This window comes from Choloepus didactylus, chromosome 1 (genome assembly GCF_015220235.1).
Source record: "Choloepus didactylus isolate mChoDid1 chromosome 1, mChoDid1.pri, whole genome shotgun sequence".
Lineage (NCBI taxonomy): Eukaryota > Metazoa > Chordata > Mammalia > Pilosa > Megalonychidae > Choloepus > Choloepus didactylus.
The window spans coordinates 120873729-120895976 of NC_051307.1; the positions used below are offsets into that span (position 1 = coordinate 120873729).

The following is a 22248-nucleotide window of genomic DNA, read 5'->3' on the forward strand; positions in this document are numbered from 1 at the left end:
AAAAAATTAAATGGTTTAGTCATTTTAAATGTTATGTTACAAATTAATCTGAGCTTTAGATGGCTAAATTTTTTGAAAACCGTCTCTAGCCCTAATGACACCCAAATTCTTTGGCAGCGCTATAAGATTCACATTTGGCACAACATTTTCTTCCTCTTTTGGATTAAGTAACTTAAGAATAGTATCTGTATCTCCTCTTTCTCCTTTGCTCGAAATCAAGAACCCGATTTTCCACTTCAGATGAGCAAGTGTGCTCTCCATACATCCAAATGTGGTAAAGAAGAAAGTCCTGCTGCAGTGGAGAGAGCGTCATGGGCTTTAAAACCATTCAGACCTGGGGTCAAATCCTGCCCTACCTTTTGAGAGCTAGAGGGCTTTGAGCAAGCCCTTTAACCTCTCTAAGCTTCAGGAAATTGAGGGTCATGTCATCTGACTATAGGATTGTTGCGAGGATTTAATGAGATGATGTGTAAACAATTCTTCGTACATATTAATACTGTGATTTACTTATCATTTCCTCTTGCTTTTACGGTGCAGTTACATCTCACTTGGGGACGGGGTTCTAAAGTCTGAGTATGAAAGAAAATTGTATAGCTAAAGTTAACTTGAAGATCATATGATTGCCTATGAAGGACAGTGACCTAGTTAGCTGCCTCTCAGATGTGACATGAAAAATAGATAATTTTAGACACTGGAATTACAAAATGAGGCAATATGTTCACACTGAGAGTAGGCATTGGGGAACTGAGATCTGCTGATGTGGAGGATTCGCTTTCCCATTTCAACTTCACTTTGAGGCACGTGCTCGTTCATCAGAACGGAGAGTGCATTGCCAGTACTTTTTAGATTTTCATTCCTTCTCCATGTTTGAAGGTTAAATGCAAATCAGAAGGAATACTCTGAGGTCCTACTAAACACCCCTGGAGTCCCATCATGTGTTCATTTATCTTTTCCTACCCTTCTCCTCTGGAAGAGGCAGATTAGTTTTTCTCACTAGGATGCGATTGCCTTTTTCGGCATTGTAAGGACTATAAAACTGAGTAAGTTCACACTTCCCCCATAAAACCCAGCAAGATGTGCTATGTGCCACAAGATAGATATAAGTGAAGTGTTCTTAGGGAGGTTCAAAGATCATTGTGTGTACTTTTTAAGGTTTCACTCAAAATTATGAGTTGCAAACATTGTACCTTTCTTAATAAATATCCAGAAGCTCAATATAGTGTTGGGGGTAGGGGGGTGGGCAACTATTTTTAAAACTTTATTACTTAATATGATGCTTGGTGGAAATATAACACTTGTGCCCTCGACTGATTCAAAGTAACACATTCAGCTACTTTATTGGGTGTGATTTCTGTAAAAGGAGTCATGCAAAATGAAATAAATATGTTTCTCCTTCTCCAGTTTAGTCAAGATGCCAACCTAAGAAACAAGGTCAAACTGCAAGCTTTAATTTATCCGGTTCTCCAAGCTTTAGATTTTAACACACCCTCTTATCAGCAAAATGTGAATACCCCAATCCTGCCACGATATGTCATGGTGAAGTATTGGGTGGACTACTTCAAAGGCAGCTATGACTTTATCCAGGCAATGATCGTTAACAATCACACCTCACTTGATGTTGGAGAGGCTGCTGCCCTCAGAACCCGTCTAAATTGGACATCCCTCTTGCCTGCGTCCATCACAAAGAGCTACAAGCCTGTCGTGCAGACCACGGGCAATACGAGAATTGTCCAAGAGATCCCTCAACTGCTGGATGCTCGTTCTGCCCCACTCATAGCAGACCAAGAAGTCCTACAGCACCTTCCAAAGACCTATATTCTGACGTGCGAACATGATGTCCTGAGAGACGATGGGATCATGTATGCAAAGCGTTTGGAGAGGGCAGGAGTGGAGGTGACCCTCGATCACTTTGAGGATGGCTTCCATGGATGCATGATTTTCACCAGCTGGCCCACCAACTTCTCAGTGGGAATCCGGACTAGGAATAGCTATATCAAGTGGCTAGATCAAAACCTGTAAAGGAGTAAAGTTTCTGAAAGTGTCTCAGTCTCCTGCACCTGCTTTGGAAAAATATGCACTTTTTAATCCCCCTACCTACACCCATCCCCAGTTACTCTGAGCTAGGGTATCTCTATTCCTTGCAGATTTTATGATAATTTAATTTTTAAAAATAAACTTGACTAATTTAAAGTGCAAAACATCTGAGTCTGGTTCCCAAAGTGGGCCAGTCTGTCTGTTCTTGTTGTTCAGCCAAACAACTTCAAATGCCTGCAGCTGCAGAAAGGAGTAGGAACTAGAAATAGTTTTGGGTCCTGGTTCTGTCAAGATATTCTTTTCAGAAGAAATTCTTTCAGCTGTGGATGTTATAGTGACCTTTAATGACTTAAGAAAATATGGTTTCTTTTTCAACTTGTTAGAATTTACTTCAGGTTCAAGGAGTATTAAGAACGTGCACTTTAAGCTTAGTGCTGAGTACTGAGTGCCCTCCCTTCTTTGTGGATGGACGGTTGCTTTTGTTTCCTACAGTTGCATCAAAGGCTTTCTAGCAAGGACAAGTTTCTCAAATGATTTTATTCCTCTAGAGTGTTAATTTTATGAGATAGCTACCGGGAGTCCAGATGGATTATGATGATACTTGAAAGTTATTTTCCACCACTATTATTGAAAAATATGAGGTTGCATGCACTGGATGTCTGTACATAGTTAAGTTTTTGTTTTTTTGTTGTTGTTGTTTTGTTTTTGGTAATGCCTCCTCTCGGGGAGACCTTTTGGGAGCAAAGTTATGTAGATTTAGAATAAATTTTTCAACACTGAACAAGTAAAAACAAAAATAAAACAACCATTAACAAATGCTTCTGACATAAATTACCAATTGACATAGAAAATACATTTCATCTTAGTTTAAAGCTATGAAAATTACCTTTAGAAGGCCTATTCTTGAAAACACAACTTTTTTCACTTATATGGCTTTAGAATGGAGCTATTTTGGTATATATAATGTACTGTTTATTTTTTTAAGTTATTTAATGTTAATATATGTAGTTAGACAGGATTTTTCAAAATAATGTCTGTAATAAATATTAGAAATAGTGATATTTTTGAAAAAAACTACCTTAGGGTAAAAAATTACCTTAGAATTATATCCACATGTAATTTTATGGAAAGAGATAAAATAGCTATTAATACTGTTATATATTAAGCCTAAATATTTTGTTGTTCATATGCATATACAAATTAGAATAATTAGAAATGTGACTGCACATAGTAAAGTTGTCTAAGTTTGTAGTGTAATAGTTTAGGCAAGACTCAGACTGCTGAGCTCTGCTCTTTATGGTCAGAGGATCACTAGCTCATACCCTTCTGGGTGAAGGGCATATATTGGCTCGTCCCCTCATTATCTCCTTCCAACCCATCTAGAAGTTCCAACAGCCTAAGTTTAACTGTATGTAAAGCTTTCACTGCCAGTGGAAACATCTTTGGCACAGCAAGAAATTCTGGTTCTGATTTGATGCCTGTGCCTTGGCCCTCCTTCCTGCCATCCTTATTTCTGCCGCAGTCCTCACTTCTTTTAGGGACTGAGAGAGAGGCAGTATAGCTGTGTCAGTGGAAAGAAAGTAGAACCTTCTCTCTCATTTGAAGGATGGGTGTTTTCCCACTTCTGGCAATGGAACAAAAAATGAAAACTTGCATACTTATTTTTCATTATATGGGCCAATAGCATTTCATGTACAAAAACAGAAGTAAAAGCAACAGTGGGCATATGTGTATGTATAAAAATAATCATATAAGCTAACTTGGTAGTGTACTCAGGCAAGTTATTTGCCATATCTGGACCTCTTCTTCCTTTCCTCTAAAACCAGAGAGTTGGATTACTTGATCTATGAGGTCTCTTCCAACTATAAATTCTAACCATTTTGTCAGACCAGCAAATTATATTGGCCTTTTCTTCTTTGATGATTTTTTGTAGGTCATAATTCCATATACACAGACACATGCTTCAGCAAAGATTTTACTTTCTAGACAACTGGGATTTTAGTCCTCACTCTATAATAGCTACCCTCTTCATATAATGCTATTCTTTTTGACAAAATTTGAAGGAACCAAAGTTTGGACCTCATTTTGGGGTACATCTACCTCTAAGAAAGCAGAGAAAATAATACATGGACAGAGTTCCTTAAAGTGACATTTCCCCCATAATTGTGAACCAAATCCTATAGTGATTACAGGCAGAAGATTACAGATCTCTAAAGGGCTGTCTCAGATGAGTGCAAGAAAAAAAGGGAGCAACCACTATTTCTGATGAAATCCTTGAGTTTCATTAAAAATTTTAAATATGTGAATAATTTGGCTAATGATTTGCACTGTATCCCACCTTGGAACTTGTTAAAGTGAAATTCTCCTTAGAATGACAGTTGGGAATCATGACACATGAAAATTATTAGATATAAGAGAAACTAAAACAACCAAAAAGTTGTATGCTAAAAATTGTAGGATGCCTACAGTGTTTATGTTAAAGATACTTTGGTTTGGGGTGGGCTCGTTGTTTCAGTTATTCTTATAGAAAAAAATGTTTATTCTCTGCAGATTGGATGTTTTTTAGTATTATGCCTTTGTTTTGTTTTGCTATTTTATGAAAAAGTTGATAATCTTTTTGTAATATTGTTCTCTGTGAAATATAAACATGAACATGTGAAGAAAAAATGAAGTGCTGCAAAATACAGTGAAGTATAAATTAGTTTTAATGTTTTCTTGTTTATTTGTGAGGAATTTATTACATAAATCTTGGTGGATATTATATTTTATGCATGGTCTTCTAACCTTTGACTTTTTGCTTATTTCCCAGTGCAAAGGGGAAGGCAGATTTTATGAAGAATTTTAGTAGCAAATATATTTTATAAAAGGAAAATCTGGAGATAGGAAAGCATTTATTGTTTTGAATCATGTTTGGAAATAAAATGGCTCCATCTGGGAATGTGCCTCTTTGATTTCCCCTCTTTCATTTTCTGGTTCATATATGAGACAGCACTCTCTCTTTCTCTGTATCCCAAAGTGGTAGCCACAATCCTGCCCAAATCTTTTGCCCACTGGAGTACTCTCAGTGCCTTCCAATCACTGGGAAGAGGCTCAGAGTTCTCCCTGATCAAATTCATTTCATGGCTGGACACAATATATGCTGGTGTGTTGGGGAAACCTGCCTTGGACTAACCAAGAGCCAGGCAGGCACTGGGACTATTTTGGGACCTTCAAAACAAGCCAAGTAACTACATATTTTAAGAAGGGACAACCAGAATACAAATGAGTTTGGGCTTGAACCAGTTCAGCCAAAGAAGTATCAACATTTTTGAAGGCAAGCTCTCAAACTGATCCTGTCATGACAAGCAAACCTTTATTATGAGTTTATTATGCTTATTCTGCGTCAGAATCATAGAAGTTTACAAAACTTTGGCATTGGTTCTAAATGGTCACACACAAGTAAGTTAGATTTTCCTAGTCAATATTAGTTACCTTTTATCTTCTCCAACAAAACCTCTGGTATATGGCTCTATTTTGCTGGAGAGCTCCACTAACTCTTCCAGCATGTCCCTGGGGGCATTTAAAATATATGAAATATGTTTTCGTAATGTTTTTCTTGTGATTTTCATTTTTTATCCCTCTTGTTTTTTATAGTGTCCCATATTTTCTAATGGACTCCCTATTTAAACATCCAGAAGATACTGATATCTGTACTAGATTCCCCAAATCTCAAAGAATTGGAAATGTAATTTCTAGTGGGTACATATGGATTGCTCAGCCCTGTCATTCAGCAAAAGCATTTTGTGTCATTAGACAGAGAGGGGCTAGTGACATCTTGTGCATGTGTTTTCTCATTTGGAAGGCTCTTCCTGCATATATTCTCATGACTAGTTCACTGTTGACACTCAAGATTCAGATTAAATGTCCCCTCCTTGGAGAGCCCCACCTTCTTGGACAGATGTTCTGCTCAATTACTCCCAATGTCGCCAGTCACCACCCTGCTCTCCAGCCCTAACTGCTCTCCATCTGATCACCTTGTTTATTGTTGCTGTTTTCCATCTCACTCCTCTGTTTGAAATGTCTATTCGTTTGTCTACGTGGTTGATCTCTGTCTTCTCCTGCTTAAACGTAAGCTCCATCTGGACGGGGACTTTACCTGTTTTGTCTATTCCTGTTTACCCAACACTTAGAACAAAGCGCATAGTCAACTTTCAGAAAATGCTTTTGAATAAATAAATCCTGACAGAAAACTTAACCTTGGAAGAATTACAATATTATTTTTCATGTGTTTCTTCTAAAAATAATTTATGTAAAGCAAAAAAAGTTACTTAAGACAAAAAACTAAATATTTTCAAGTAAAATTAAATAATTCAAAGTCCTTTAAGCCCCACAACAAGATTCAGGTTTATACACTCACCCTCCTTCTAGATTCCTTTTCTGGGCCATCCTATAGTACCCCACCCGACCCCCTGCAAACAGAATGTATTTACATTCTCCCTTTGTACCGGCAGCCTCTTCTATAGTCCCTGTTTCACTTGATTGTACCACCTTCTGTCCAGTTACTCAAGCCAGGATTGTGACAGTTGTCCTTAGCAACTCAAGTTCTCCAACTTTCAATCAATCACCAAGTCCCATCAATTTTACTTCCTAAAATTTCTCAAATCCATTCCCTTCTATTCATCCCTGGACATGCTGTTCTAATTGAGTCCTTCTTTACTTCTTGCCCAAACAATTTCAGTAACTGCCAAACGAAGTTTGCTTTCCACAATGTATAGAATTATGCCTCATGCTATGATGTATAATATATTTATTTAAATTCTTAAGATAAAATCTCTGAGGCTTTTTTCTCCTCCAGATGTTTTCTTTCTAATAAAACTTTAAAAGCCTCATTTGGTCCAAGAATGAAACTTCGAAGCCTACAATGGAATTTTGAATTCAAGGCAATTGCCAGCAGAGGGCACTCTTGGAAGACGATGCAATCAGCCGTCCTGCTCACTGTTTATGTTTCATCTGGAATTAAAAAAGAAATAAAGGTTACTGAATAGTTTTCTTTAATTTTTTTATAAAAGGTAAATAAAAAGCCAAATATTTTGAAATATTTCAAAATATCAAAATTCTTTGATATTTCATGAAAGAATACACCAAAATGGGAGATTTTTCTTTATATATGGAGACTTAAAAAATCTCCTAAGTGTCTGACAGAAAATTAATTCTCAGAACAATGTAAAATAAAACAAAAAGGAATCACCTTAGTCATTTGTTAAAACATGACTCACCTCTCTGCCCACCAAAGTGTTTTTTCGCTCTCTTCTTTATCATGTTTTTATTCAAGCTAGATATTTGTCATCTATTTGGGAAAACACTGACAGAAAAATAGTATTCCACATTTTTGAAGGACCATTTAGTGAAGCAGGAAACATCGTACCTTCATTTTTTGTTGTGCCTGATGGCAAACCCCAAGCACCCAGCCCTGCATTGTGTATCTTTAGGCATGAATAAACTGCCTGTGAGAGCAGTAAGCAAGGCAAGGCTATTTGGCCTTCAAAAGCTAAAGCACATATTCAAGTCAAATGACATTCAGCTGTGACATTTGCAGTCTTGCCATACTTTAAAAAACAGATAAAATATATTCCATAGTTCTGGGGAAAAAAGCTCACCACTCAGCTCAGTGGAACAGAGAAAACTGCATGAACTAGAATTTAGGAAACCACAATACCAGTTCTCGCTTGTCAGCAAATATCTCAGTGAATTTTGGCAAATCTTCATTGGTGACTTGGTTTTCCTATTTTAAAAGTTATGTTAAACTAAACCTTCTGCCTATTTCCACAAAAATACTTGAAGCAGTTCATAAAAGACAAGGAAAAGAAAATATTCCAATTAGAAAAATCAGTTGCTGTGATTGAACTTGCTGTGACTGAGCATCCTGGGAGTCAAGGCAAAAAGTCAAAATCATGATCAGGGATTTAGCCTCAATTTCAGAAATGAGGGAGCAATCTAATTCTTCAAAGGAGATGGTCTTTCCCTAGCACTGAATTCTAAAAGAAAATTCCCACATGAGACTTCATGGATCTCTTCAATTATTTAAAACAAATACAGTGAGAAATTTTACATAACTATTTAATGAAAACTGAGGGTATAACTTTAAACCTCAGTATATCCATATTTTAAATCAATGAAAGCAATAGTGCTTGCCCTACTGCCTGCCTCAAAGGGCTGTTTTGAAAATAAAATAAAATAATGGAAGAGCATTTTTTTAAGTGTATTGATAAAAGGTTATTGGTAAGATGATTTTCATTCTTTGTTTATTGGTGCTAAGAAAAAAAAATGGGGGATTATATGTGCATAGGGGACTTGTTGAAGGTTATATAAGAAACTGTTAACTGACTAACTCTCAGGAACAGGAATAGCAGGTGCTAGGGAAAGAAAGATCTTTTTCTCTACTTTGCTCCCCCTCTGAAAATTTTGAATTTTTAATAATGATAAAGTATTATATTAATATTTTTAAACAAGAAAGAAAAGCCAATTTTCCTATATATAATACCCTGTACAAGGCCTGCAAAATGACCCAAATAGCCATTTTAATTCTCTCAAAGATTTAGTCAATCTTTTTGCAATTCATCTATTACAAGAAACAGACCCCTCTCAAGATAGCTTAAGTAAAAAGAGAGTTTTATTGTAAAGACACAACCAGATCTGGATATCCTAGATGAAAACTGAAGGACAGCCTGCCCTCATGGAGTTTTGTACTGAAAATTCAAGAATTCAGGCTACTTCCTTCTTCTCTCAGGGTATCTAGTTTCTGTTTCTTTCTTACCTTCCCCATTTTCCAAGGTCTCTCAGCAGGTAGTCTTTTTTCTTAGCTTGCTTGACAGACTTTATATGATCAAAAATGACCACCAGTTCAGGGTAGGGTTAAAGCCCCCACTACTAAATAAGACGTCTCTATTTCTTAGGCCAGCGCTCCTCAGACTCTGCATATAGATCCCAGGGGATCTTGTTAGACTGCAGATTCTAATTCAGTAGGTCTAGGTGGGGCCTACAGACTCGACCTTTCTAACAAGCTCCCAGGTGATGCCCTGATGCTGTTGGTGAGCAGACCACACTTTGGGTACCAAGGCCACAGCACATGTATATATATATATATTTTTTTTAATGCAATTTTATTGAGATATATTCACATAGCATGGAAACCACTCAAAATATACAATCACTGGCTGACAGTTATCATCACATAGTTGTGCATACAGCCTCATGATCAAATTGAGAACATTTTCATTACTCCAGAAAAGAAAAAAAATAAATAAAAAAGAAAACTCTAATCCTCTCATACTCCTAATCCTCCCCCCATATTATTGACCCACAGTATTGGTGTGGTACATTTGTTACTGTTGATGAAAGAGTATTAAAATATAACTGTTAACTATAGTCCATAGTTTGTGATAGGTACTTGTTTCCCACGTACCACTCTATTATTAACTCCTTATAATAGTGTCATACATCTGCTCTAGTTCATGAAAGAACTTTTTTATACTTGTACAGTTAATAAGGGCATTGTCCACCACACAATTCACTGTGTTATTACATTCCCACATTTTAACCTCCAACTTTCCTCTGGTGACCTACATGACTCTAAACTTCCCCTTCCCCCTCACTTACACACCATTCAGCACTGTTAGTTATTCTCACAATAATGTGCTACCATCACCTCTGTCCATTTCCAAACATTTCAGTTCATCCTAGTTAGACATTCTGCACATAGTAAGCAACCACTCTCCGTTCTTTAGCCTCAGTCTATATCCTGGTAACCTGTATTCTATATTTTATGTCTAGGAGCTTACATATTATTATTAATTCACATCAGTGAGATCATACAATATTTATCCCTTTGGTCCTACTTATTTCACTTAACATAATGTCCTCAAGACTCATCCATGTTGTCACATGCTTCAGAACTTCATTTGTTCTGACTGCTGAATAGTATCCATTGTATATGTATACCACAATTGTTTACCCATTCATCTGTTGATGGACACTTGGGTTGTCTCCATCTTTTGATGATTGTGGATAATGCTGCTATGAACATGGGTGTGCAAATGTCTGTTCTCATCCCTGCTTTCAGATCTTCTGGGTATATCCAGAGTAGTGGGGTTGCTGGGTCTTAAGGCATCTCTGTACTTAGCTCCCTGAGGAATAGCCAAACTGTCTTCCACAGTGGCTGTACCAGTTTACATTTCCACTAGCAGGGAATAAGTAGCACATATTTTTGAAAAAGGATCGGCTTGGATGCAATCGTCTGTGTCCCGGGGTAGTTGTATCATTGTTCTAGTTTGCTAATGCTGGAGAATGCAAAACACCAGAGATGGATAGGCTTTTATAAAACGGGGGTTTATTTCACTACACAGTTACAGTCTTAAGGCCACAAAGCGTCCAAGGTAACACCTCAGCAGTCGGGTACTTTCACCGGAGGATGGCCAATGGCGTCCTCTAAACCTCTGTTAGCTAGGAAGGCAGCTGGCGTCTGCTCCAAAACTCTGGCCTCAAAACGGCTTTCTCCCAGGACGTTCCTCTCCAGCAAGCTTGCTCCTCTTAAAAACATCACTCCCAGCTGCACTCAGTTTCCTCTCTTTGAGTCAGCTCATTTATATAGCCCCACTTATCAAGGCCCACCCTGAATGGGCGGGGCCATGCCTCCATGGGAACATCTCATCAAAATCATCTCCCACAGCTGGGTGGGGCACATTCCAAGCAAATCCAACCAGCACCAAAAACGTCTGCCCCACACAAGACCACAAAGATAATGGCATTTGGGGGACACAATACATTCAAACTGGCACAATCATGTAACCACTTGAGGAACTATGGATGGGAGTAGAGTCTCTGAGAAAGAGAGATACGGGTGAGCAGACACCCCAAATCATGCATCATACATTCTACTCTTCTTTGTCTGTGTTCAAAGCTGCCACAAATATGATCCAGCAATATACAAAGAAAACCCTCTCTCCCTGTTTCCAGTAGGCAGTAACCCAGTCAGGTCCAAAGGTGACTCCAATTCCCCGAGAGCCCACAACTTCCAGGTGATGTACATTCTTTCTTCAGATTTGTTGCTTTCTATTCCAGGTATGTTTTCTCGCAATCTGGATCTAATTTCATGACCAGTGGTTCTCAAATTTGGGATGCTACCCCTAGATATTCTGATTCGGTGAGTCCACTGTGGAACCTGGGCATTGGGATTCTGAACAGGCACCACAGGTCATTCTGATGCCCTCTACTTTGAGAACCACTGGGCTAAAAGGAAAATTAAAAAAAATAATAATAATTCCTCTGTGGTGGGTGCTTCCTCATATTAAAATGTATCTATAGTCATATGTTACATAAGGGGTTTTTTAAGTTTAGTATGCATTAGAATCCTCCGGTAATGTTAAAACACATTACTGGCCCACCCCAAAGTCAGAAGGTCTGGGATGGGACCCAATAGTTTGCATTTAACAAGATCCCAGTTCCCAGGTCCCTGGTGATGCAGCTGCTGGTGCTGCTTTTATTGAACTACTGGTGATCACTGACCTCACAAACAAGATTGGTTAAAGTAATGTATGTGAATATGTATGAAATAATTTAGAGAAATAAAGACATCAAATAGTAATCAATGAATTACTCAGAGAAATGGATTAAAATTGGTTTGTACTTTGCCTTTGCTATTTTTTAAGGGTCTAAGATAGACAGGCCAACTTCCAGATGCATTATTCTCTCTGAACACAAGGCTTATCTATCAGTCAGGGTCCTGGCGGGAAGGAGATGGCATACTCAAACCGGTTGGTTTGTGGAGCATTCAGCAAAAGTACTCTATGCAAAAAATGTCGGCAGGGTTTACGAAAACCAAGAGGGAGCACTGTACTCTGGAGCTTGTAGCAACAGGGAGCTGTTATCTTGTCTAGGCCTGATAAGAAAAAGGAAGGGAGTTATTCCCAGATGGAAGAGAGGGCAGCTGCTGGAAGCCAGACATCAGCTATTTCTTTGGGAAGATCAGCTGGGCAGGCGCCAGGGGAAAAATGTCCCAAACTGCACTTTCCTTCTGCCCTTCATTCTCTTGCCTGTGCCTCGCATGTTCTGAAGTGGCAGTAAGGAAGCCCATTCATGCAGTTCACATCAGAGGGTAGAGAAGGTTGGAGAGTGGATCTGGAGGAACAAATGAAAGACACCCAGCACAAAGGGCCTGAAGACTGAAGCCATCTGGTGCTTTTGTAGCCTGGGGTTTAGCAGCAGGGATAATAAGGGGAGGTGGATGTTTTTCAAGTCCATTTCACATAGGCAAATTTTAGCTCTTTATGCTCTCTGAAGTAATTACACTTAAAAATTTATAGAAGTGATATTTAATTTAGGATTGCACTTGGAAATAATAGGTATAGCTGTATTATGACATCTAGGTCTAGTGGTTATCCCGGCTGAAAATTTCAAAAAAAATTTTTTATAAAAAATAGCACATTTATTGAATAGCTACAGATGAAAACAGGTAATGGCCTAAACCAAGCTGGGTTTGTTTTTGTCATGAATGAACTCCAGCACACAACCTGTTTGGACTCTTCTACAAATCAGAAATACACCAAAAACGTGAGAAAATCAAGGCACTCAGCCACACATTTACTAGCCTCTCCTTTTATGTATGAGTTTTAGGATCAAATGATCTTGCCTGCTTACTCTGGAGCACTAATTTTGGCTTATGGTGGGCAAAAAGTTACATCATAAACTATAATTCCTACATGTGTAGGGATGAAAACTCCACATAAACTGTCAATTTATCTGGTCAAGGCAAGAAAGAAAATTGTGTTTTTCTACGGTCAATGAGGACTGTCCAGTCAGAGAAAGGACACAAAGATGTTATATTCAGCAAAATACAGGACCCCCAAATACCTCCTGGACTGTCACTTGTACATTTATTCATGCACTTAATAAATGTTGCAACTTTACTAAAGCCCCACCCAGTGCCAGTCCCTGGGCATCCTGATGAACCAGGCACAATTCATGCCCTCAAGGAGCTTACAGTCCTGTGAGGGAAATGGAACATTTAATAATATTGATCTAATTATGAAGAACACTAAAAATGTTTTTAAAAATCCACAGTTTACCAAAACATTTTTTTAACAGATGTCTTATTTGATCCTCACTGAATACTGTCCTGATTTTACAGATAAGGAAGCTGAGGCTCAGAAAAGTTAAGTATTGACTAACATTTGGTAGAGATAGGAAAGAAAGTCAAGTCATGGAGCAGACAACTTTGTGTTAGACATCGCTTATAACTGCTATATCAGAAAGGGTTAACTTTAGCTTTCACATAAAGGCAACACGAAATAGGGAAAATGTTGGCAGAACTGGCTTAAACAGTCTCCGTGATAAAGGGAAGGAGAGAGAGAAAGCCATGCAGTAAGCCTAGAATCAGCGCCAGCTCCTATCTGGGAAAAATAACCAGGGTTACTGGAATGTAAAGGGATGTGGGGTATAATCAAAGGCAGGAACTCTCAGCAGGAAATTTAAATTAGTTAACTCTCTCTAATAGGCTGTACAATTCAAAATCTCAAAGGCGGGATAGTTAGCTCTCTCGGATAGGCTATAACCTCTGGAGTACCCAGCCAATGGGGAAACATGGGAGGGACCTGCATATTAGGGATAGCATATAACTATTACCATGTTCTTTTTTTTGGCACACCTGCCATGTGTCTGGCTGTGAGTCTGTTCTTGCAACATCATGAATAAATTCTTTTCTCCACAATCTGGTGAGCATTTTAAGGTATAATGCTTGTTTCTAACATGCTACCTTCACGAAAAACCCAAATACACCTGGAAGGGCAAAATGCTGAGCCAGTTAACTCCAGTATTTAAATCAGCTTTAACTGTGACAGGAATAGAGCACTTTGAGAGAGCACAGAAAAGGAGGGACGTATGTAATGAAAGTTGGCCTGCAAGGAGGAAAGTGGTAAAAATAGGAGATGAAGGTCACTCACGGGCAGCATTCACCTGCTTCACAACTTCACTTGGGTGTGGCCCCATTGCCTCCATGATTCTGTGTCTGCTACACCCAAGATTCATTTCTAGGGTTAAGTCCATAGGCAGGTCAATTATAATCAAACCTGGATTATTTGTTCTAGCTTTGTCCAGAGGGGCTGGGATAGCAGGATACTGTGATAAACAATGTTCGTTCTGCCCTCATGGTCAACATTTGTTCTTTCATGTTTCACTGGGGCCATAATGAATTTGTGCTCCAAACAGCACATGAAGTTCAAATTAAAATGCCCTCTAAGTAGTCCCGACACCATGTTTTGTTTTGTTTTGTTTTGTTTTCATTCTCCAAATTGGCATGACCTAATAGAGAAAGAGTGTAGTAAACAAGAGGGAATGCATTACTGTCTGTTAATGGAGAGACATGCCCTATTTCCTCCTTGGCTTAGCTCACCAAGTTTGTTACACCAGAGACCCAGGCAAGATTCAGGATGTCTCAAAATAAAAGCACATAAAAGAGGAAAATAGAGTATGTAAAGTATTAATATCATTATTTGGTTTAATTTTCAAAATTTTCCTTGAAGTTGTAGATACAGTCAGTGATATTAAAAGAACCCTGAATATATCTTTAAAAATATTACATTCAATCTACTTAGGCTTGTCTTCCATTCATAAATTGTTTTCTGTTATCTAAAGTACTAAGTGCAAAATAATGATTCTTTGGAACAATGCTTTATAAATCCCAAGGGAAACATTAACAATGATATTTATGATGTACTGAATGCTTACATATGTGACCGGCACGTCACACATATTTTTCCTAGCAATTTGCAATATTTTGGGTTTTGTGGTTGAGGATTTTGAGAGGTTAATTTACTTATTCAAGATCACATGGTTGGAAAGTAGCTAAAATGGTATTTGAACCCAGATCAAATTACCTCCAAAGTCCATGGTCTTTCATTAAACTATTCCACTCCAAAAGACTTGTTTTCTTGCACCAAGCTCCAGCTTTAAGGGCTGCATTGATTGCTTTGGGCCCTGGGGGAGATCCTGTTAAAACAACTCTTCTCAGCAAGTATTCTGAGCTTAGCCAACAATTAAGTCTTATCAGGCCATCTCCAAGTCTCCTGTGATAACATTCTGAATAACTCTGATAACATTCTGGAAAATCCCACTATCCTTCTCCGTCAGCATAATTCATACCCAGTTGCTCTGGTGTTACTAAAACTTTCAGGAAATAGAAAGTGATTCATCATCTCCCCAAAGCTGAGGCCTTTTAATTATCTTAAATTAAAAATTTTAAGCATAAACTTTTTATTTTAAAAGCACAGGTTCTCTGGCTCAAAGTACATAGTTATTTTTGTATTTTTGGTTTGCATACTCAGTTCAAGATTTCTTAACAGATAAAATAAAATACACTGCATAAACTACCAAGTATATCTCAAGCTATATGAAACCCATAGGACAATCCATAGGACAGAAAAGGAGAGCATTAAAAAATTGAAATGCATGAAAGTTAAATTGCATAGTTCACCCAAATTCTAGAACCACAATGTGCATTAGATAATATAATCACCTATGCCATAGCTGAGAGGATTTTTTCAACCACTCTCCCAACTCATATCTGCGGGCCTGTGAACCCAACCTGCTGAATATGACTGCTGCCCATGCAGGAGCACCCTGACCTACCCAGGGAAAGTTTGGCTATGCACCTGCCACCAAATGGGCTCTGCCCCTCACTCTCTGATCTATTAGGCATTCAGGAAATTCTCTGTGAATGTGCATCTCCATGGCCTATAGCAGATAATGTGCCCTCAAAGGACAGCAAATTCATTTCCAATGCATTAATGAGATCAAACCCAAGGACAATTGAGCAAGAATCCTATTTTTAAAACCTCAAAATATTTTCATGAAATGAATCTGCAAGTCATTTGCTACATTCAAAAATCCAGGCAAAGGGAAGTATAACTGCCTATTATGATATGCATCCCCAAACTTGTTTCACAAATATTTATTAAAAATATGTACTTATTTGCCTCTGTATTATTAACTCATTCATTCATTCAATACTTCTCCATTAAACATTTCCTATTTTTAATGCACTATGCTATGTAGCATAAGAGATTTTAAGATAAATAATTGACATGTAAGGGGAAGACAAGTACCCAAATAACCAAAATGAAAAACAGAGAATTCTAAGTGCTGAGTAAGAGGAAAAATAAAGGGTTATTAACATGCAAAAGAGGCTAAAATTAAACAGAGCACTGCATGCAGTAAATTAGAAAATTCTTTACAAAGGACGAAGAATGCAATTTTAGTTTTGAAGGATTGTAGGCATTCTGGCAAAGGGCCAATGTGAGCACAAGTGTGCAAATGGGAAACACAGTTTGGTTGATGGGAAGAGTGTGGAGACTGTGGGAGATTAGAGCGGTGGGTGGGCACAGCTTAGACCAAAGGAGAAACCAGAGAGGCCACAGAGGAACTAAAGAGAAAGCTCAAGCAGAAGGAAATGCCCTGTGCATACTGTGGCCAGGCACTGACACGACTGTAACTCAGATGACCTATCCTCTATTCTGGGCAATTCTGAGTCTTCTGGGGAGTCCATTTAATCTCTCTGGGCCTCAGTGTCCATGCACATAAAATGGAAACACTGCTCTGCCAACTTCATGGAGTAGTTACAAGGATTAGATAATGCAGACTAGTACTGATTTCCAACGTAGAGTGGGTAGATAAACTGGTTTGAGCTATGCTACTAAACTTTTTGAGAGCTCAGAACACCAAATAATTTTTAATGTAAAATATCCTTTAAAAATCTCTTTAAACAATGTTGTTAGGGAAACAGAGCAAAACAAAGTTAATTCAAATATTGTAGCAATAACAAAAAAAAACTGCTTATAATTTTTATGAACCTTTTCATTCATGGATGCTATTTTAACTCCTAATTCAGAGGAAACTGAAAATTAAGGAGGCTAAATCAATTGCCTACAAATCATGAACTAGAAGATGGCAGAGCTGTGTCTGTGAACTCAAGCAGTCAGACATAAACCTTAACTGTCAGGCAATACTGCTTTTAGATAATGCAAGGAAGATGCAATCTTTTTCCTTTGTCTTTGGAAAGAGCAGGATTTTTTTTTAATTATTATTTTTTTTTATTAGAGAAGTTTGGGTGTACAGAACAATTATGCATAAAATACAGGACTCCCATACCCTACCTGACCACCAACATCTTGCATTGGTGTGGAACATTTGTTACAATTGTTGATAGCACTTTTTAATAATTGTACTTTTTTTTAATGGTAGTTACATTTGTTACAATTGATGAAAGATTATTGAAATAGTGTTATTAACTATCATCCATAGTTTACATTAGGTTTATTTTTCCTCTATATACCTCCCTATCATTAACACCTCGTATTAGTGTCATACTAATTAGTGTTTCTAGGAATTTGTCCATTTCATCCAAGTTGTATAATTTGTTAACATATTGCTATTCACAGTATCCTTTTATGATCCTTTTTATTTCTGTGACGTCAGTATTAATGCCCCCCCCCCCGCTTATTTCTGCTTTTATTTATTTGCATTTTCTCTCTTTTTTCAATCAGTCTAGCTAAGGGTTTGTCAAGTTTATTGATCTTCCTAAAGAGCTAACTTTTGGGTTCGTTAATTCTCTTTATTGTTTTTTTTTTTTTTTTTTTTTTTAATCATCATTTTATTGAGATATATTCACATACACCACGCAGTCATACAAAACAAATTGTACTTTCGATTGTTTACAGTACCATTACATAGTTGTACATTCATCACCTAAATCAATCCCTGACACCTTCATTAGCCCACACACAAAAATAACAAGAATAATAATTAGAGTGAAAAAGAGCAATTGAAGTAAAAAAGAACACTGGGTACCTTTCTCTGTTTGTTTCCTTCCCCTACTTTTCTACACATCCATCCATAAACTAGACAAAGTGGAGTTTGGTCCTTATGGCATTCCCAATCCCATTGTCACCCCTCATAAGCTACATTTTTATGCAACTGTTTTCGAGATTCATGGGTTCTGGGTTGTAGTTTAATAGTTTCAGGTATCCACCACCAGCTACCCCAATTCTTTAGAACCTAAAAAGGGTTGTCTAAAGTGTGCGTAAGAGTGCCCACCAGAGTGATCTCTCGGCTCGTTTTGGAATCTCTCTGCCACTGAAGCTTATTTCATTTCCTTTCACATCCCCCTTTTGGTCAAGAAGATGTTCTCCATCCCACGATGCCGGGTCTACATTCCTCTCCGGGAGTCATATTCCACGTTGCCAGGGAGATTCACTCCCCTGGGTGTCTGGTCCCACGTAGGGGGGAGGGCAGTGATTTCACCTTTCAAGTTGGCTTAGCCAGAGAGAGAGGGCCACATCTGAGCAACAAAGAGGCATTCAGGAGGAGACTCTTAGGCACAAATATAGGGAGGCCTAGCCTCTCCTTTGCAGCAACCGTCTTCCCAAGGGTAAAACTTATGGTAGAGGGCTCAACCCATCAAACCACCAGTCCCCTATGTCTGTGGTCTTGTTAGCAACCATGGAGGTGGGGTAGGCGAATACCCCTGCATTCTCCACAGGCTCCTCAAGGGGGCACTACATCTTTTTTTTTTTTTTTTTCCTTGTTTGTCTTTTTTCTTTTCTTTTTTTTTTTTTTTTTAACTTTCCCTTCTTTTTTAAATCAACTGTATGAAAAAAAAAGTTAAAAAGAAAACAAACATACAATAAAAGAACATTTCAAAGAGACCATAACAAGGGAGTAAGAAAAAGACAACTAACCTGAGATAACTGCTTAACTTCCAACATGTTCCTACTTTACCCCAAGAAAGTTACATAATATAGCAACATTTCAGTGAACTTGTTCCTACTACATCCATCAGAAATTAACAGACCATAGTCATTTCTGGGCATCCCCAGAACGTTAAATAGCTTATCTGTTCTTGGATTATTGTTCCCCCTTCCTTAATTGCTCTCTACTGCTAGTTCCCCTACATTCTACATTATAAACCATTTGTTTTACATTTTTCAAAGTTCACATTAGTGGTAGCATATAATATTTCTCTTTTTGTGCCTGGCTTATTTCGCTCAGCATTATGTCTTCAAGGTTCATCCATGTTGTCATATGTTTCACCAGATCGTTCCTTCTTACTGCCGCGTAGTATTCCATCGTGTGTATATACCACATTTTATTTATCCACTCATCTGTTGAAGGACATTTGGGTTGTTTCCATCTCTTGGCAATTGTGAATAATGCTGCTATGAACATTGGCATGCAGATATCTGTTCGTGTCACTGCTTTCCGACCTTCCGGGTATATACCGAGAAGTGCAATCGCTGGATCGAATGGTAGCTCTATATCTAGTTTTCTAAGGAACTGCCAGACTGACTTCCAGAGTGGCTGAACCATTATACAGTCCCACCAACAATGAATAAGTGTTCCAATTTCTCCACATCCCCTCCAGCATTTGTAGTTTCCTGTTTGTTTAATGGCAGCCATTCTAACCGGTGTTAGATGGTATCTCATTGTGGTCTTAATTTGCATCTCTCTAATAGCTAGTGAAGCTGAACATTTTTTCATGTGTTTCTTGGCCATTTGTATTTCCTCTTCAGAGAACTGTCTTTTCATATCTTTTGCCCATTTTATAATTGGGCCGTCAGTACTATTGTCATTGAGTTGTAGGATTTCTTTGTATATGCAAGATATCAGTCTTTTGTCAGATACATGGTTTCCAAAAATTTTTTCCCATTGAGTTGGCTGCCTCTTTACCTTTTTGAGAAATTCCTTTGAGGTGCAGAAACTTCTAAGCTTGAGGAGTTCCCATTTATCTATTTTCTCTTTTGTTGCTTGTGCTTTGGGTGTAAAGTCTAGGAAGTGGCCTCCTAATACAAGGTCTTGAAGATGTTTTCCTACATTATCTTCTAGGAGTTTTATGGTACTTTCTTTTATATTGAGATCTTTGGTCCATTTTGAGTTAATTTTTGTGTAGGGGGTGAGGTAGGGGTCCTCTTTCATTCTTTTGGATATGGATATCCAACTCTCCCAGCCCCATTTGTTGAAAAGACCATTATGGCTCAGTTCGGTGGCTTTGGGGGCCTTATCAAAGATCAGTCGGCCATAGATCTGAGGGTCTATCTCTGAATTCTCAATTCGATTCCATTGATCTATATGTCTATCTTTGTGCCAGTACCATGCTGTTTTGGCAACTGTGGCTTTATAATAAGCTTCAAAGTCAGGGAGTGTAAGTCCTCCCACTTCGTTTTTCTTTTTTAGAGTGTCTTTAGCAATTCGAGGCATCTTCCCTTTCCAAATAAATTTGATAACTAGCTTTTCCAAGTCTGCAAAGTAGGTTGTTGGGATTTTGATTGGGATTGCATTGAATCTGTAGATGAGTTTGGGTAGAATTGACATCTTAATGACATTTAGCCTTCCTATCCATGAACATGGAATATTTTTCCATCTTTTAAGGTCCCCTTCTATTTCTTTTAGTAGAGTTATGTAGTTTTCTTTGTATAGGTCTTTTACATCTTTGGTTAAGTTGATTCCTAGGTACTTGATTTTTTTAGTTGCTATTGAAAATGGTATCTTTTTCTTGAGTGTCACTTCCGTTTGTTCATTTCTAGCATATAGAAACATTACTGACTTATGTGCATTAATCTTGTATCCCGCTACTTTGCTAAATTTGTTTATTAGCTCTAGTAGGTGTATCGTTGATTTCTCAGGGTTTTCTAGATATAAGATCATATCATCTGCAAACAATGACAGTTTTACTTCTTCTTTTCCAATTTGGATGCCTTTTATTTCTTTGTCTTGCCGGATTGCCCTGGCTAGCACTTCCAGCACAATGTTGAATAACAGTGGTGACAGCGGGCATCCTTGTCTTGTTCCTGATCTTAGAGGGAAGGCTTTCAGTCTCTCACCATTGAGTACTATGCTGGCTGTGGGTTTTTCATATATGCTCTTTATCATGTTGAGGAAGTTTCCTTCAATTCCTACCTTTTGAAGTGTTTTTATCAAAAAGGGATGTTGGATTTTGTCAAATGCTTTTTCAGCATCTATTGCGATGATCAATTGATTTTTCCCTTTTGACTTGTTAATGTGTTGTAATACATTGATTGTTTTTCTTATGTTGAACCATCCTTGCATGCCTGGAATGAACCCCACTTGGTCATGGTGTATGATTTTTTTAATGTGTCTTTGGATTCGATTTGCAAGTATTTTGTTGAGGATTTTTGCATCTATATTCATTTCTTTATTGTTTTTTAATTCTCAATTTCATTTATTTCTGCTCTAATCTTTGTTATTTCTTTCCTTCTGCTTGCTTTGGGATTACCTTTTGCTTGATTTTGGGATTGCTTCAGTTCGCTGTTCTTTTTCCAGTTCCCCCAGGTGTGCAGTGATTTTAGCTCCTCTTTTTTAATGTAGACATTTAGGGCTATAAATTTCCTTCCTAGCACTGCCTTCACTGCATCCCATCAGTTTTGATATGTTGGGTTCTCATTTTTATTCATCTTGAGATATTTACTACTCTTGTAATTTCTTCTTTGATCCACTGATTGTGTAAAAGTAAGTTGTTTAACTTCCATGTATTTGTGAATTTTCCAAGTCTCAGCCTGTTATTTATTTCCATATTCTTTCCATTATGATCAGAGAAAGTGCTTTGTATAATTTCAATCTTTTTAAATTTACTGAGACTTGTTTTGTGATCCAATATGTCTTTCCTGGAGAATGATCCACGAGCACTCAAGAAGAATGTATATCCTGCTGTTTGGGGTGCAATGTTCTATATATCTTTGTTAGGTCTAGTTCCTTTATCATATATTCAATATCTGTTTCCTTATCAATCCTCTTTCTAGATGTTCTATCTACTGATGAGAGTGGTGTATTGAAGTCTCCAACTATTATTGTAGAAATATCTATTACTCTTCAGTTTTGTCAATGTTTGCCACATTTATTTTGGGGCACCCTGGTTAGGTGCATAAATATTTATGATTGTTATTTCTTCTTGATGGATTGTACCTTTTATTAATACATAGTGTCCCTCTTTGACTCTTGTTCTAGTTTGCTAATGCTGCTGGAATGCAAAACACCAGAGATGGACTGGCTTTTATAAAAGGGGGTTTATTTGGTTACACAGTTATAGTCTTAAGGCCATAAAGTATCCAAGGTAACACATCAGCAATCAGGTACCTTCACTGGAGAATGGCCAATGGGATCTGGAAAACCTCTGTT

At 37.8% G+C, this 22248-nt stretch overlaps 1 protein-coding gene and 1 long non-coding RNA gene across 3 annotated transcripts in view; one reads left to right on the plus strand and one right to left on the minus strand.

Moving 5' to 3' along the window:
- Positions 1-4972, plus strand: part of NCEH1 (neutral cholesterol ester hydrolase 1) — a 76495-nt gene extending 71523 nt beyond the window's left edge. Inside the window, exon 5 of the mRNA XM_037840561.1 lies at positions 1402-4972. Within this exon, the coding sequence (XP_037696489.1) occupies positions 1402-2019 (618 nt within the window). The 3' untranslated portion in view covers positions 2020-4972. The remainder of the gene's footprint in view (positions 1-1401) is intronic.
- A 395-nt stretch (positions 4973-5367) lies between these two features.
- LOC119537937 overlaps positions 5368-22248 on the minus strand; it is a 48719-nt gene continuing 31838 nt past the window's right edge. For both annotated transcript variants that reach the window (XR_005217487.1, XR_005217486.1), the window contains one exon: positions 5368-7023. This is a non-coding gene — a long non-coding RNA (uncharacterized LOC119537937). The remainder of the gene's footprint in view (positions 7024-22248) is intronic.